Source organism: Pezoporus wallicus, unplaced genomic scaffold (genome assembly GCF_028554395.1).
Source record: "Pezoporus wallicus isolate ANWC-B61680 ecotype Strahan unplaced genomic scaffold, APGP_CSIRO_Pwel_v1 contig_6484, whole genome shotgun sequence".
Lineage (NCBI taxonomy): Eukaryota > Metazoa > Chordata > Aves > Psittaciformes > Psittacidae > Pezoporus > Pezoporus wallicus.
The window spans coordinates 3,248,853-3,267,208 of NW_026638903.1; the positions used below are offsets into that span (position 1 = coordinate 3,248,853).

General features: G+C 39.3%; 1 protein-coding gene across 1 annotated transcript in view; it reads left to right on the forward strand.

The window, feature by feature from the left end:
• DCBLD2 (discoidin, CUB and LCCL domain containing 2) overlaps window positions 1–18,356 on the forward strand; it is a 46,568-nt gene that overhangs the window by 7,754 nt on the left and 20,458 nt on the right. Inside the window, exons 2-4 of the mRNA XM_057412992.1 lie at window positions 10,781–11,008; window positions 16,585–16,722; window positions 18,188–18,239. Coding sequence (XP_057268975.1) covers window positions 10,781–11,008; window positions 16,585–16,722; window positions 18,188–18,239 — 418 coding nt within the window. The remainder of the gene's footprint in view (window positions 1–10,780; window positions 11,009–16,584; window positions 16,723–18,187; window positions 18,240–18,356) is intronic.

Below are 18,356 nucleotides of genomic sequence, written 5' to 3' on the forward strand. Positions count from 1 at the left end.
GATGAAAATGACCAGCCACTGATCACAGTCTTGCTTGAATTCTAGGTAATGTGCATGAAGCCACATGAATTCTCATTTCAAACTTTTCTTCCCCACAGCAGTTCTTCATGTAGAACCACTTCTTTGAACAATACACCGATTTTCTTGGTTCTTTAACTGAAGTGCTGTGGGAGATAGCCATTTGATGTGTCCCTGAGGAACATTGTTAATAGTGGAAAAGGAACTTGAAAAGCTTATTGTACTTCCGTAAGTGGTTGTGAGCAGATAACTCTTTCCCAGTTTCAAAAATATGATGGTGTAAAAGCTCTCCAGTGTGATGCTATCAGGTGCATTATACTAATATTGTTTATCTTGGTCTGGCATTGTCGTGTTTTAAACAAAGTCAGACATAAATCATGCAGTCGCTCTCTCACTCCCCCCCCTTTTTGCCCTCCCCCTGCTCCCGGAGGGATGGGAAGGAGAATCAAAAGAATGCAACTCCCACAGGTTGAGATAAGAACAGTCCAGTAACTAAGGTATAACACAAATCACTACTGCTACCACCAATAATAATAATGATAAAGGAAATAACAAGGGAAGAGAATACAACACCTCACCACCCGCCTACCGATAATTCCCCCAGGAGCCCAACCAAGGACCGACCGATACCTAGTCCAACCTTGCAGTGTCTCCTAACCCTTCCGGGTAACTCTCAGTTACATCCTGGGCATGACTTGCTGTGGTATGGAATACCTCTTTGGCTACTTTGGGTCAGGTGTCCTGTCTCTGCTTCCTCCTGGCTTCCCCTCCTCCCTGTCAGAGCATGAGACTCAGAAAGTGCTTGGCCAGACCAAACATTTGAGCAGCAACTAAAAGCATCGGTGTTATCAGCACTGTTCCCAGGCCAAAAATCAAAAACACAGCGCTGCACCAGCCACCAAGGAGAAAAAATGACTGCTACTGCTGAACCCAGGACAAGCATTTAAACAGAACTTGTAAATAAATGTTTTGTGGAATTATTCCAGATTTGCAGAAGGTTGTTTTTTATCCCTGAATGGTTTTGTTTTTGGTTTTTTTTTTTGTTTTGTTTTGTTTTTTTTTTTGATACGGAGAAACCCCACAGGAATGAGACAGTTGAAAGGTCCTCAAGATCTTGAGTGGAAAGATGAATTAGAAAAGCAATGGAAACAGAAAGTGAATTGCAGTGATGCTGTTTCGCTTGGTTCCTTCTCAGAGTTAGGAGATTATGACTCTGAAAGGATAGTTTACTGCAGTGAGCTAGCATGTATGTGGAGTGTGCTGTTCATGCCTGTTTGCCAGCAAGTCCTCAAGGGTTTTCATAGTTGGCAGCTGTTGCATCTGTAGCAGGAATGTAGCCAGTTAAAGTTGTTATCTGGTCATTTTAACTTTGCTTCAAAGAAGTTGAGATGTGGGGGAAAAAGTCTTGCCTTGTTCGGTGTGGTGGAATGAAGCCACACTGGTACTTAATTTTTCTTTTACAGATCTGTGAGTTTTGTGAAATGAGGAAGCCCTGAACTGCATTAGCAATTTCTATTTTTATGCCATTGTTCACAGGTGTCAAAATATGTTGTCTTATCACATGGGTGGAGAGATGACTTAAATTTAATGCTTTTGAACACACACTTATCAAGTCCAGTGGTGATCAGTTTTTGTCTTTTTCTCAAGTATATTTGAAAATATTCAGTAAAGCATTTCATCACTTAATTTTTAAAGAGCTGTCTTCAATGTCTCCAGTTCTGTAAGTCAAGGCATCCTTCCTGCTTTGAAGAAGTTAGTGCAAGGTTGATGGGCAGGTTCAAAGTTAGCAGACTACTGACTTCCTACATACTTTTGTTACACTTTTGTGCGATTTTGGCACTTAAAAACCTGTGATTTGAGTGTGTAAATTTAGTGTTGTCTTCCTAGTTAATCATCTTGTTATTCAGTAGTACGTAATGTTTGTTTTATTGATTGTGTTCATAGAGGGTCAAAAGTATGAAAATATTTTAAGGGAACATCAATTTAAAGCAAAATTAAGAATGAAGTTACCTTTCAGAACAGATTGTATGTTGTATTTCATGACTAGAATGAAGCCATGTTGTTCATAATGGGAAAACCCCTAACTGTCTCCATTATCATTTTGAACTTAGAGTTAAAAGTGAGTGTTGGAAATAAAGATAATTCTGTATGTCACCTACACAGGCAGTAGAAAATACTGGTGTAGAGATATGGAGTGTTAACTTTCATCAGTTGGATGACAGACTTTAAAGGTTAGAAACTGATATTTAAAGTCACTGTTCTTGGTGCAGCTGAAGGGTGCCAATAATTCCAGCTGTTTTTTTGAGGTTTTCTTTTTGAAATGATGCCCGTGTATTTTGTTAAGGTACCCAAATCTTCAGCTTCCTTCCTTCCAGCTTCTGTTGATTCCAGGGTAGCTAAACACGATTTTAACCACCAGTTGCTGCTGTCTCACCCTGTCCTCCCTGTCCCTATCTTGTATCCTCTCCATTGTGCAGGCTTCTGTGACTGAGACCCCTGTTGACCCATAGCTGTACCCTTACTCAGTAAAAGGCAGATAGGGTGATAACCTGGGTTATAAAACAGCTGTACAGCTCAGCAGGAGTTTGAGAAGCACCAACAGTGCACAGGGTGGGAAGGAGCAGCTGTTTTATAAGGCAGGATGGTACTGCAGCAGTGGTATTTAAATTGATGTATGCCACCATGGATCTGCAGTGTAGGCTGTGTGGTCTCATTTATGAACTGATAATGGAAGACAGGAAAATTATTATTATAGTGTTAATTTAGCATGTGAATTACTGGTAGGATTGGAGAATTTTCTGCTTCTTATATGGAAGACTTGTGAAATTGCATTTGGTCCTGGTGTGGTGAGGAGTCTGAAGACCTTACAAGAGATTCAAAGCTTGTTCTGACCCTGGCTATTGCTTATTCTCATTGAGTTTTGCATGACTGTCTGTGGGTTACTTTCCATTTTCTTCATCAGCAGTGTTTCTGCTGTGTAGCACTTAGAGCACTGAAGTTTATTTTTATGGAAGTGCTGGTACAGATTGCTAAGTAAATGATATGTCTTGTCTTTTGTCTGGCATGTGCAGCTTGCCCACTTCACAACATACAGCATGTGCTGTCACTGTGATTCAGCATGGGCAGCATTTCAGGAAGGCTTCTGCATTATGGACCATTGAATCTAGAGCCCTCTTTCAGAGTCCTCATGTAAATCATGCTGCTTCATGGCTAGCCTGCCTTTGTAGGCTGCTTTTGCCTGCCTACTATTTAAGAAAGTCATAACTGTCCCTGGGGACTTAAGTCACAGGCTCTGCAAAGGTCTTACAGATCTGATCGATCTTTTCTGTTCTTTTGAAGTAGTTTGGTTAGTACATGACAGCAGAGGAGGTAAGTGCCTGTCTTACCTGCTCTGATGATAGTAATAATCTAAGATAATTTGTTTGTAAATGTTACCGTATTTTGGATGTTACATTTAGCAAGGCTAAGTGTTACTCTCTTGGATAAAATTCAGCATTGGAAAGCAAAGACTGCATTTCCAGAGATGGTGATTGAAAAGCTGTGTGTACAGATGAAAATGATAAAGTGCTAATTATGACTAGCCCAGCACGTGGCTAGGATCGTATATGAAAACAGTAAAATTTTGTTGTAATGGCATCTTAAATTTTGTACTTCTGCTGTAACAGCAAGAATCCGCCACTGTCTGGTCCCTCCCGAACTACTGAGCTGCCAGCATTTGAAAGACAAAAGGCTTATTATGCTTTACCTTTTGTATCGTTCCTGTCTTTTTAAACTTCAACCTGTAATTTCATTACTTTTCTAAGGATGCTCCACAGCAAGTAAATCAATCCAGCCGTAATTCCGCCTGCCCTCTTTGCAGTTGCACTGCGAGTTGCACAATGAGCTGCCTCAGAGAGGGGAGCTGGCTGAAATCTAACACTGTGCTGTAGGAATGGGTAGGGGCACCGGTTCATCTTCAACCAGCTCAGTTATTGAAGCCAGTGTGGCACTTTTGCGTGGCTGGCCTTACCAGGGAAGGGATAGGTTTCTACAGGGTGGGATTCAGAGTTGTTTAAAATGCAAATGCAAGCTGGCAGTGCTGGTGAAAGCAGCAGTTGCTGATGTTCCCCTACTTCCACACTGTCCTGTCCCTTTGTCAAGGGAGGCATTGCTGTATGCAGTGGACTAAATTAAGGGAGTGCTCTAAGTTAAAACTGACAGTTTTTTTTTAATCTCAAGTCCGTGGCCTGCTTTACCATATAGCTGCAGAAGTGTTTTACCTCCACTACCAGGAAGGGTGTGAAAGCAAGTGGCCAACAGCTAGAGGCAGACAAGGCTTGCTTTTGTCTGGCTGCAATAATTTAAAGTGCCTTCGAGTGTTTATTGAGCAACGGCTTCACTTGTGGAAGTGTGGGGTATTTTATGTTGTGAAACATCTGGAATGGGGATGAAATGATCATACGAGTGTGTTACAGAGGCAAATAAATGGCATAAAGATGAAGGTGGACTGTGTGCTTGTAGGCTTGTTAAGAAAATTAATTCTGACAGGGGAGCAGATTCCTTTCTGAAGAACAGAAAGGATTCTGTGGATTTTGGTGGAAACAGCAATGATTTTGAAGGACTCAAATAAGGGCATTTGAAAATACCTGAAAAAACCTAATTAGAATTTGATGTCTCTGTGGTCTTAATTCTCTTCACAGAACATTTCTGCTGGTCGTGTAAACTTTCTTGCTTACACTGAGGAAAGCAAAAAGTAGATGCAGTGTCTTATAGTTACACACTGATAAAAAGCAGGGAAATGCAGATCATAGGAGCTAAACAGAAGAGGGAAAATTATGGTATTGCATTGAATGAGAAAGAATTGTGTATTTGGAGTCAGAATGAAGGCTTTAACATATCTTTTTTTTTGCTTACATAACTATAATAGATTGGGTTCTACCTTTAGTTAGTTAAGAAACATTCAGTTACATCTTGTATATAGTCACAAAGTACAGAAAATCACAACTTAAACGTAAATCTTCTCTGGAAACCCAGTGGTTAAATTGAGTGTTCAAAAGACAGTGCTACATGTTAAAATTGAGATCAGTATTTTGATATGCATCAGTTATGCCTTATAGACTGTAAACCTTCAACTGTCAGATGTCTCTATTTTATTGTTCTTCGCCAAGTAAGGAATGGGAAAGCATTCTCTAGTCTAAATATTAATTTTTAACATGTTTGGGTAGTGAGAACAAGATTAGCAGTTACTAATAGCAGCTGATCTCAGGGGGAAGAAGTTCTGATTAATTTACTTCAACGACTATAGAGAATAATTTTTTTTTTTTGGTGGGTATTAATAGAGCACTTAGTACCCACTCCTGCATGTGCAGTACCCTCTCATTTTATGAAATCTTACATTTTCTTATCTTCTTACATTTGTGTTGGTTCAAATTCTGTATTTTACTGGTGTATAGAACTTGGGTATGAGAAGTCATTTTTAATCATCTGCTTGATCTCATCAGACATCAGTAAGCCATAGCTTGGGGGTCATATGTAATCTGTCTGGATAATTAATTGATTGAGCCATTCAAAGGCTCCTGCAGAAGAGATGAATGGTGCTCCTGATGACAGTCTGAAAGCAGACTGCTTTCCTCTACCAGCTTCTTAAGAGGCGTCCATGTTTCCAACACACATTTTGGTGAAAAGCTGAGCTTACTCATTTTTGCTGTGTGCATGGTCCTCAGGACACATGACAATGTACGTATGCAGACCTTCCAGCAAATATCAGATGCAATGGGTATGTGATCTGCTGCTTCTGCAAAGAGTTTTGTCTGTTCTGCAAGTGCAGTAGGTCTGTGGTGTGACAGGGCTGAAAGAAAGCAAGACTCATTGAGCTCTGTACTGGCAACAGAAGTCAGCTTATTCATGAATAATTGATTTAGGAATTGACATCTGCCTCTTCTGTTCTCAGAAACTCCACTCTCATGTACACAGATTAACAGAAACAAAAGCTTCTGTGGCACTTAATGACTTCAAAATGAATGAAGTAGCTATTCTATATATGTGACTGTAGTGCTAAGACCTATACTTTTTCTTGGAGAAATAGCTGAGTATTGCAGATTGCTCCACTGATAGAGGATTTATGCATGTGTCTCTGGAGTTGATCGGTGGTATTTATACAACTTTGGTAGAAATAATGAAGCACCACTTACATAAAGAGATACCCTTTTATAGTACCAATAAGATAAAACTAGGTTTCATTGTTCTACAAGTTTCACTGGAACTGTGTATTTTAGAGATTTCCAAATAGCTCCTGAAAAAAATTAGCTTTGAAATAAGGTGATGCTTGTAGATGCATTTAAGCACAACTTTTCTTCCGCTTTCCATTTCTTTCTAGTATGGCTTGACAGCAAGTTCTTCAGTATGGCTAGATTAGAGGAATATTTTTCCTCACATGTTCTCCAGAAAGCCTACAACAAAAGTGAGATTTGAGATTTGCATTTCCATTAAATTGTGTGAGGGGGGTTGGAAAGTTTTCCTTTCTAGCCAGTGGAAACAAGACTGATTGTTCCAAGCTACAAGGGGAAATTTGACATTTCTTAGTCATGTGTCTATAAAAGAAAAGTTTCAATGTCTTTTTAAAACTTACAATGTTTTATTTGCATTTTATCACCTCAATATGTAAGAGTGATTTTGGAGTTGTTTTCCTCGTCAGAAAAGTACGTCCTGTTCCTAGCACAAAGGTAGAGCCAGTACTGTTTCATACTTGAGGCAGCTGAACAGGAAGCTAGTGATGATGATGGTTTAAATCAGCAAACTAGGGAAGAGAATGGTTTAAGTGAATGTTAGGTATGATCTTTCCTACTTTTAACTGGAGAAATTTACAGTTCAAGTATACTATTTAGGACAAAGAAGAGACTCAGGCTGTCTTTTGTTTTGACTTCCAGCAACATAGGCTTAAGATATAAAAGCTTGGGGAATAATCAAAGATACATTATCAGATGCATTGTTGGTATTCCTCGTTGTAAGAAACAGCATTTGTGTGGTTACTGAACCCCAATAATAGGCACCTTGAAATGAGAAATAATTACCAAGTAATTATTCTTGTATACAATGTATCTGCTTGTACAGGTGAAAGCTACTATGATTTCATGTTCAAACGGTCACTGTATTAGTGTATCTGTATAATATTTTCAATCTGTAAACAGTTGCTTACCCCTGTCATAAGACAGAAAACCACAGAACTAGTTAACTGGCTCATAGTTTTTATTTAGGCCATAACCATAAACTGCTGTTTATGTTGAAAATCAGTTTTATATGTCTGCAGTATAAAGAGTTTTGAAATACTAGCCACAAATATCAGCAAGTATTGGTTTTATTGTTAATATTAGTTTTGTGTATTTTGTGTAAGTACTTGCTTGCGAAAAGCCAGTTTACTAGCAAAGGAATTGGTATTTTTCTCGACTGTGAAGCAAATTGTGACTAATAAGGAATCTGACATTTAAAAGTTTACTAACTAATAAGCCATGGCCATGCAGGTTTTGAATGATAAATTTTCACTTGCTCTTGGGTTTATAGCATGCCTTTGAGAAGAAATCAGGATTAAAATGTTACACAAAATGTAAGGTTTAAGTTACCTCTTGTAACATTGGACAACTGTGTCTTATCTATTAGCACAACAGTAATTTCGGAAAGTAATTTATCAGCTGTCACCCAAATGGAAATAATATTTGTCAGGGGATGGAATGAAGTGTTCTGCAAAAAATTAATGAAGAAAACTGTGGCTAAACAACAGCTTTATAAATAGAAATTTTGACTTTACCAAAGCAGATATTCCAGTTACCTTTTCCAAAGAAGATTCATTATTTTCATTTAAGACTGCTAGCAAGAAAAAAAGCTGCAGTTTTGTCTGTTTGTGATTCTGTATATACCATCAGCAGTTTAGTGTTTAGAACATGGAGCTCTTTCAGTCTGCTCAGATTATAAAGAGAATAGGTTTTGTTAAGAGCAATTAGGTGCTTTTTCATTTTTCCCATGTGTGTTAGGCTTATTTTTCCATTTAGTCTTGGGTGAAACACATTTAAGAATTTTGAAAATTAGTTATAAGTCTAAATATGTGTACAACTTTTGTTCCTAAAGTTTAGCTTACCTTTTTGTGTTTAATAGAGGAACTTGACATATTAGTGTGCAATATGAAACACTTTCAGACTGACACTTTTAGCTGTCAAAACATGTCAATATAAATTATGTTGATCATTGTGAATTTCTGGTCATTGTGAAATCTTGACATAATGTTAAGTCTGTTGTAATCACTTTGTAGGAACTGTATGCAGGGGCATTTTGAAGGGTAAAATGGACCTACAGATAGTAAGTGTATTTGGAGTGATGTCGAAGATGTCTTTTAGCACCCTATCTAGTCTGATTTTTGTCTGCTATTTTTGCTGCCATTGTTCAAGATCCATTGTTCAAACATCTTTTAGAATAACATGTACAGATCACATACAAAAGAATCTCTGAACCTTCTTGTGTCAGATCTTGAAAATGATAGTCGTTTCATGGGACTAAATTCAATAAATAGGCTTTTTAGCCTCCAGTGCTAACAAAAATAAATCAGAGATGTTATGAGGTGTATTTTGTGGGGTTTATGTTACTGCAGGTGTTAATTTTGATGGATGTGTCCTTGTGCTCTGGAATACTTAGTTGGATCAGTGCTGGGACCGATTTTGTCATCTTTGTCAGTGACATGGACAGTGGGATTGAGTGCACCCTCAGCAAACTTTCCGATGACACCAAGCTGTGTGGTTTGGTTGATATGCTGGAGGGAAGGAATGAAATCCAGAGGGACATTGACACGCTTGTGAGGTGGGCTGATGCCAACCTTATGAAGTTTAACCATGACAAATGCAAGGTCCTACACCTGGGTCAGAGCAATCCCAAGCACAGCTACAGGTTGGGCAGAGAAGAGATTCAGAGCAGCCCTGCGGAGAAGGACGTGGGGGTGCTGGTTGATGAGAAAATGAACATGAGGCAGCAGTGTGTGCTTGCAGCCCAGAAAGCCAACCATATCCTGGGCTGCATCAAAAGGAGTGGGACGAGCAGGTCGAAGGAGGTGATCCTGCCCCTCTACTCTGCTCTTGTGAGACCTCACTTCGAGTATTGTGTGCAGTTCTGGTGTCCTCAACATAAAAAGGATGTGGAACTGTTGGAACAAGTCCAGAGAAGGGCCACAAGGATGATCAGGGGACTGGAGCACCTCCCGTATGAAGATGGGCTGAGAAAGTTGTGTCTATTCAGCCTGGAGAAGAGAAGGCTGCGTGGAGACCTCATAGCAGCCTTCCAGTATCTGAAGGAGGCCTATAGGGATGCTGGGGAGGGACTCTTCATTAGGAACTGTAGTGACAGGACAAGGGGTAATGGGTTAAAACTTACGCAGGGGAAGTTTAGTTTGGATATAAGGAGGAAGCTCTTTACTGTAAGGGTGGTGAGGCACTGGAATAGGTTGCCCAGGGAGGTTGTGAATGCTCCATCTGTGGTAGTGTTCAAGGCCAGGTTGGATGAAGCCTTGGGTGATATGGTTTAGTGTGAGGTGTTCCTGCCCATGGCAGGGGGGGCAGGGGGTTGGACCTAGATGATCTTAAGGTCCTTTCCAACCCCAACTATTCTATGATTCTATGAGTCTGTGATCTTGATAGAGTAATTTACAAAGAGCTGGTGATGGTGGATGTTATTGAAAGGATGTTATTTCAAAAACAACAGATAACTAATTAAACTTCTTGTACTACATACAGACAGACGCTCCTCCACATGTCCCATTCTACACTGTTCACCTCCACCTCACCTGTATTCCCATTAACATAAGCTATTGCAGCCAGGCCCAGGGCACATCCGTCCCATGGGGCAGTGGTGATGCCCTATGCAGTGACGGGCATGGGGTGGTTTCCAAGGTCACCCCGTAGCAGTCAGGGTGAGCCAGAGGGCTGCCCTGTCCTGAGGGGCCTCTATGAGCCACATCCTGCAAAGCCCCACTGCGCAGCACCCTACATCTGTGGCGCTGTCCCGCAGGCAGCTCCCCCTCGCCTCCTGCGGCTGCAGGCCCTGAATCCCATTGAAGGGGTGCAGCAGTGCTGGGTCAACCTCACCAGATTTGCTGTTGAGTAAACAGATTTATCAGTTTGCTCTTTATAATTTGATTTTGAGAATATACCATTTGTGCTATTTTTTTCTCATCTTTAAACAAGTCTTTAGTATTGTTCCTGCAACAAAACAACACACTAGAAGTTTGATGATGGTCAGACTTGGCAGTTATTTTTCAGTAGAGTATTTGCTTTGTCTTTTCACTTTTGTACATTGTCTTTTCGCTTCTGTTTTTTTTCGTGCTGTGAATACAGTAACAGCTATAAAACTGATGTGCTCTTGTTTTATTGGCAGTCTTCTCCCTCCTTTTCAGAACCTGTTTTCTTTTGTACATAGGTATTAAGGGAACATGAAATAGCAGCGATACTTCCTGTAATGTCTGTTCAATTTTTTAAGTGGTTGTGGATTAATTTTTATCTTGTTGAGGAAGTTGTAGCAGCTCTCTGGTCACCTGTGATGAGAACCTAACATTATGCAACATTATTTGACTGGTATTTCTCACAATTACTGTTCCATCTGCATGTGATTTACCTTCCTGTTCACTTGCAATGTGATACTGCAGTTAAAACCCAACAAATCCCATACCACTGCTGAAACCCAGGATGGCTAAATCACCAGTGAAGCTTTGAAGATGAATGTGTGTAGCTAATTTGTTTTTGTTCTTTTGTAGGTGATGGATGTGGACACACCATCCTGGGCCCCGAAAGTGGAACTCTTGCTTCAATAAACTACCCACAGACCTCTCCCAATAGTACAGTTTGTGAATGGGAAATTCGTGTAAAGCCTGGGCAGCGAGTTCAGCTCAAATTTGGTGATTTTGATATTGATGACTCAGATTCATGTCATTCCAGTTACTTAAGAGTTCACAATGGGATTGGCCCCACCAGGACAGAGATAGGTAGGAGCTTTTATTATTGGTATTTGAAAGCTATAGACTGGTACAGAACTTGGATATACTGTTGGTACTTTTGTTTCTTCTAAAATTTCTCCTGTTTACCTGCTCTGAGCATAGAGTAACTACTGCAAGTATAGTTAAGTACTTTTTCATAGCCCTACAAAGCTGTTATCATTCAGTTGGATATTGGGCAGGGTAAGATCTTGCCTGAATATATCATACACTGCTTTGTACAGTGTGAATTTTGAGCCTTATGAGAAGTGATGAAAAGAAGGAAGTGTTTTTTATTTACAGGAATATCCAATAAGGTGAAGAAAGGAATTTCAGTAAATCTGTAATTAGAATTGTGTTCTTCCTGTACTTCATATCAAGGAATCATTGAATAGTTTGGGCTGGAAGGGACCTTAAAAGATCTAGTTCCAGCCACCATGACAGGAGCAGGGACACCTTCTACTAGACCAGGTTGTTCAAGGCCCTGTCTGACCTGTCCTTGAACAGTGCCAGGAATGGGGCAGCCACAGCTTCTCTGGGCAACCTGTGCCAGTGCCTCACCACCCTCACAATGAAGAATTTCTTTCTAATATCTGTTCTAAATCTACCTTCTTTCAGTTTAAAGCCATTACCCCTTGTCCTATCATTAAATGCCCTTGTAAAATGTCCCTCTCCAGATTTCTTGTAGCCCCCCTATAGGCACTGGAAGCTGCTCTAAGGTCTCCCTGGAGCCTTCTTTTCTCCAGGCTGAACAAGCCCGACTCTTTCAGCCTGTCGTCACAGCAGAGCTGCTCCAGCCCTCGGAACATCTTTTTGGGCTCCTCTGGACTCACTCGAGCAGGTCCACATCCCTCTTGTGTTGGGGCCCAGAGCTGGAAGCAGGACTGCAGGTGGGGTGTCATGAGAGTGGAATAGAAGGGCAGAATCCTCTCCTTCAACCTGCTGATCATGCTTCTTTTGGTGCAGCCCAGCATAAAGTTGACTTTCTGGGCTGCACACTGCCAGGACACATTGAGCTTCTCATCAACCAACATCCCCAAGTTCTCCTCAAGGCTGCTCTCAGACCATTCTCCACCCAGCCTGTATTTGTGCTTGTGATTGTCTCGACCCAGGTGTGGGACTTTGCACTTGGCCTTGCTGACCTTCATGAGTTAAGTGCAAATCTTTGAGGAGTGCTGTGTGTACTTTAGAAAACTAGACATCAGTGACCAGTAAGTAAACTTACTATTGATGGTACTGCTAGAAAGAACAGGTAAGGAAAGATTCTCTTGTATAGCATATAGGTCTTCGGTACAGGGAGGGAATACAGGTGCAACTAACTTTCTAAAAGTAAAGTGGTAAAGAAAACAGTCATCTGATTTTCTTTCACTGGTGTCATGCTCATTTAAAATACACTTAGCATTGTAGCTCAGCAGATGACCTCTCTGTTTGGGATGCCAGAGTATTCTAAGTCATTGCATTTTGTTTACTGTTATTAAAGCATATGTAAATGTCTCTTCTTGACACAATTCCTATATCCTAAAAAAATGATGTTGTGTAACAATGATAGCAGAACATCCTACATTTTGTTTGTGCATGCAAAAACTAGATGGTAAATGCAACACAGTTCATATAATAATCTTTGATTCTTCTGACTTTCAAGGGAAACTCTCCTGTAATGTTTTTGGGCTTGTTTTTTTCTCAGACGTTTCTCAATAGCTTGCAAAGTTCCTATAAACAGTGGAGAGGGAATTGCAAAACTACGAGGATCTTCATTAACAGAAAAAAAAAAAAGAAAGTTGTATATACATGTTACCTGAAATACCTTTCTTTTTATATGGAATTGTTCTGATTTGAATTGTTCATCTTGACGGTATTAAAGGATGTCAGTCTTCAAAAGTTGTGTAGTTCAGATGTTTCCCATCTTCTGATAATGTCTTTAGTTCAATGTTTGTGCTCAAGAAGAGAACAAATTGAATTTCATTACTATAAGGCAGGGTTTTTTTTAAATAGCAGTGTAACATTATCATCCACATCAAGGTAGGGTTTAAAGGCCCTTGTTGGTTACTTTGCATAAAAATCAAAATGAATTTTCATTCTTCCTTCACTAAAATTAGCTGCTATTTTGCAGATTTGTTTTATTTTCTTTTTTTTTTTTTAATAAAGCTTTATCTGGAGAGAGAGAGATTCACTTCATCTAATTTGGTTTTGTTCAACTCAAATGCCAAGCCACTAAACTGTGTCTTTTTATAAGAGGCCAGTGGAATTTTAGCTTTGGTAACCCTCTTTTCCAACTGTCACCTAGGTAAGTGTGTGTGAAAATAAGTATATGCTTGGAGCTGTTGAGCCAGACTTAGTCTAAAATAGGAAATGCTGCAGTCCTTAAATGGCAAGGAATGTCCAGTTCTGATAAGTTTGTTATTCACTTTTACAAGTGACTTAGTGGGTTCGAGTAAGTTTTCTACTTCATTTGTTCATTTGACGTTCAGCTGTTCGCAGCTGGTGTAGTAGCACAGTATGTTGAGCAAATTTGTGTGTTCTGCTCTCAAAATTAAATCACAGGACAAACAGTGATATTAACAGTGTCAGATACAGATGATGCAGGTTCTTGAATGTTCATGGTTGAAGTAACAAACACTGGAGAGATTAAACAGTGACCTGAATTTGTTTGGAGAAAATTTAGATTTATTCTGAGTTTTTCCATTCAGGACTACTGACATGGTCTAAAATTAAAATACTTGTATTACGTAAAATCTGAAATTCCATGATACCTACTTTAACCCAAAATGACTTGAAACTTGGCTGATTAGGTTAAAAAAAAGCATTAGGAGTAAGTTAGTTCATTGATAAACAGAGAAGGTTTCTAATGAAGCTTTTAAGGACTAGTTCTCCTTGCAAGTCTTTTGAATATTTATCAATGTATCAAAAGAAGATACAAATCCATGATGTTAAGTTTGTCTCTAGTTTAAGTAAGAGCTAGAGGTGTTTTTTATTAGATTTCATCACAGTCCAGTCATTGTGCATCTACAGTCAGGTGTACTTATTTAATATAGACAGCGTAAGCCCAGACCTCTAGGAGCAGAGAATGTACACTACTGTGGGAATTCCCTCTCCTGTTGTAATGTTGCTGCACAAAAGCACTTGGAGTCCTTTAGTGGATAAGTACAGAAAAAAATAGCAATATTACATCTTCTGCATGCACCGTTGGCAGTCATGTTTTGTACGTTTCTATTGCCTGTTTTTTGAAAAGATTGCTAAAAATCTGTGGAGAGGCCAGGGGAGAGTTAGAAAATGATTTATAGTCTCAGAAGTATATGTCTTGCCATGAATCAGAAGGTACATTAGTCTACAGTTTGTCGAAGGCTGTATCTCCATGGTGCATGCACCCCTGAATAGTTTATCCAATCTAGATTTAAATGTGTTGCCTTGTGTATTTGCTTGAAGGCGAGTATAAATGGTGTCTTGAGGACAGTCTGACCTACCCTGAGAGCAGTCAATTGTGTGACAAGATCCAGTGACTGAAAAAAGGAGAAGTGGTAGTTGAAAAAATGGCACAGTTCATCATAATTAATGTAGTTAGTTAATCATCGAAATACGATTTAAAGCAAAACATAGGGTCAGTGTGGAGCCTTACTTATTTGTTAACTATTGCTGATAATCAGTTTAAGTAGTGAATTGAGGTAAAGTTATATTTGTATTTTATAAATTTCATTAAACTATTTTATTTTTTTTTCCATTAGAAAATACCCTTGCTATGTTCAAGACATAACTGAATAAGTAACATTCAGAAAGCTCTGAATAATGATAGGAAATCGTATTTAAATTTTTTTAAAATTATATTAGTATTTGTGAGCGTGGTTCACTTTTTAAAGGGATTTGACATATTGTATTCATTTGTGTTATATTTGTATTTGTTTTGTATTATATTTGTTAAGAACTACTCCTGCAGGACAGTGTTATTCCATTCCCTCTACTTTAGTATTGTAATTTGCTTTTAGTTGAGAAATGAGTCTGGCTTCTTTTTTCCCTATTTTATGTTATACTAAAATAGTTATTACCAAGAAAGCAAATAAATGGATGGTAAACTGAAACATATGCAATGTCATTTGCTGCTGGTGATTATCCATTTGATTATCCACTGTAGAATTTTAATAGGGTTTGTCCTGGGTTTAGCAGTAGCAGTCAGTTTTTCTCCTTCTTGGTAGCTGGTGCAGCGCTGTGTTTTGACTTTCAGCCTGGGAACAGTGCTGATAACACTGATGTTTTCAGTTGTTGCTAAGTAATGTTTACCCTAACCAAGGACTTTCTGAGCCTCATGCTCTGCCAGGGAGGAGGGGAAGCTGGGAGGAAGCAGACAGGACACCTGACCCAAGCTAGCCAAAGAGGTATTCCATACCAGAGCACGTCATGCCCAGGGGGGGTAACTGGGAGTTACCTGGAAGGACATGGGGTCTTTTGGGTCAGACTCATTTTTTGGCAAGTGGTATTGTATTCTCTTCCCTTGTTATTTTCCCTTATCATTGTTGTCGTTGGTGGTAGTGCTGGTGATTTGTGTTGTACGTTGGTTGCTGGACTGTTCTTGTCTCAACCTGTGGGAGTTGCACTCTTTCGATCCTCCTCCCCGTCCCTCTGGGAGCAGGGAAGGGGAGAGCCCCTTAGTTGGGCAGGAACCCGGGCCTCGACCCCCCCCCCCCCCCCGCTGTCTGGCTAGGTTAAACCACGACAGGGTTATAGATGGTTTACAGTATTGAATGATCAAGGGAACCTATAGAACAGAAGCATGGGGGGGGGGGGGGGGGGGGGGGGGGTGTGTTTGATTACTTTTTGTTTTATTTTTCTTAATTGATTAATAAACTGATCAGTATTTTACTCAAGTTTTTAGTTAGTAGGACTGGAGAATTCATCCAGGTGGTGTTATTTGGTAGTAATTCTAGGACTTCATGGGGCAAGTATTGTCAATATCTACAGACTGCAGCATCTCCATTTAAAATGTATTATTTTTGGTCATTTTGGATGGCAAGAGAAGTATCCAGATGCAGAATCTCTGTTAGATTTTATAGTTACAGCAAAAAAGAAAGTGAACCAACTGGCAGTTTATATTAATGGTACTCATATATCCATGTATGTTAATGCTGAACTGGAGTGAATCGTGCTTGCTCTTGTCCAAAACTAAGGAAAATAGTTGATGGAAACCATGAAATAGTTGACAAGAAGTGCCCCAAGAGCTGTGGGAAGAGATGGGCTTTTTTCTCGCTTGCTTCTCTAGATGCTTCTCATTGCACTGACTTGATCCTTTTCCTTGACAGATTACTTGAGATCTCTGAAGAACTAAGTGTGGGGGTTATGCCTGCTACACGTGAATGGGATAAGGTCACATTTATTTGCAAGTGTTAAAGGTCTGAGAGACACCTGTGGACAGTGGCAAAAGAAATGCATTACCCATATTCTGCCATTTGCTTTAAATGGTCACTGACTACGTTATTTAGTGCACATGTATTTGTTTTTCACTATTCACCAAAAGTAACATGAGCTTACACTGCAAATGAAAAGAGATACTTATTACATATGTTGATTTTGGTCCATGTCTGTTCTTCCACTCCTCTCTATAGGAAAATACTGTGGGTTTGGTTTTCAAATGGATGGTTTAATTACTTCAAAAAGTAATGAAGTCACAGTACAGTTCATGAGTGGAACACATACTTCTGGACGTGGATTTCTTGCAGCTTATTCAACCACTGAGAAATCAGGTATTTATAATCATTTGGTATTTTTCATGTGCTGGTAAAAGTAGAGCTAAGAAACCAGAACTAATTTATTTATTTACACATTTTCGCAAATTACCTTCTAAAAATGAAGACTTTTACTATGGCCTTGCTGGTACTTCTGTGTAGGAAATTGGACTGTAAGTTACTGTAGCTTTAAAAAAATAGTATCAGACCTTACCTTGGGTAGCAGAGGAAGAATCAGAGTCATTTGTTATGAATTAAAGAGCTGGTTCAGATAAAGGACAAAATGCATTTGTTTTTCAGGTAGCACTCAAGGTGACAGATAATAAGTTTTCTTATCGAGCTATATGTATTTGTACAGTCATGGAAAATTTTATTTCAGTAATGGTATTCTGTACTCCCTCAGCTCTTTAATTATATAATCTGCTGACTACTTTTTAGTCTTTTTGCAATTTCTGTGGGTTTTCTGATTCTTTTCTCTCTGTATTTTGCACTGTATATGCTGATACACAGTAGACAAAAAGTGAAAGTATCAGCCATGGATGTAAGTAACATGTCACTCTAGTATTTGTTCCCTATGCTGCCTATTTTCAGTACTGCAGGACTGTTAAATGCTGAAAACGCAGGTCTGTTTAGTTAGTTTATTAATTTAATTTTGAATTTTGTGAAAAGAGCATAAGTTTGCATCTCTGAAAAAGAAAAGATGTGGAATTATTGATTTTAAAGTTGAAATTAAAAATTGCTGAGCTGAATGAATTTGGTAGGTAGTTTCTTGCCTTCCTTGGATATGCACCACTCTCCTAGCATCTGTTTGGTTTGGCATCTTGAATTTGAATGTTACCTCTATGAATTAACTGAGAAGCTGCCGTGAGGCTTGGTTTTCCTAATTAGCCGTTTATTGTGGCTTCTCAGTACTCTTACAGGCTTCTGAACCTTCAGGAGCTATAGATTACCTTATTTTTTAGATTGGATATAAGAAGGAAATTCTTTCCTGTTAGGGTGGTGAGGCACTGGAATAGGTTGCCCAGGGAGGCTGTGAATGCTCCATCCCTGGCAGTGTTCAAGACCAGGTTGGACAAAGCCTTGAGTGAGATGGTTTAGTGCGAGGTGTCCCTGCCCATGGCAGGGGGGTTGGAACTTGATGATCTTAAGGTCCTTTCCAACCCTAACTATTCTATGTTTCTGTGAGCCTATGGTTCTATCTTAGGCTCTCTGAGGTATAGCTATGAATTAAAACTAAGTTGCATAGAAAACAAATTTTTGTAGTATGTTCTTATCTTCTTATCTATGTCACTTTCTCAATGGATTTCCCAGTTACTCAGGCAAATTACCAAGGTTCTACTGTGATACAAAATCTGTTGCAAGAAAATTTGGTAGGAACTAAATGTTTTTTTCATTCTGAGGCTTCTGGTTTTGTGTACTTTAAAAAGCCTACTCAAACTTGTTTTCTGTATCATCCTCTTGACCTAACATTTTTTCTTTCCAGACCTAATTACCTGTCTAGACAATGCAAGTCACTTTTCCGAACCAGAATTCAAGTAAGACTGATTTTTTTTTTTTTTTTAATCTGTTTTCCCCTCAGTCTCTTTAAAGGAGTAATTTTAGTGTTTTCGCTTCACTGTTACATATACCTGATGCAGCTGTGGCTTGTCCAA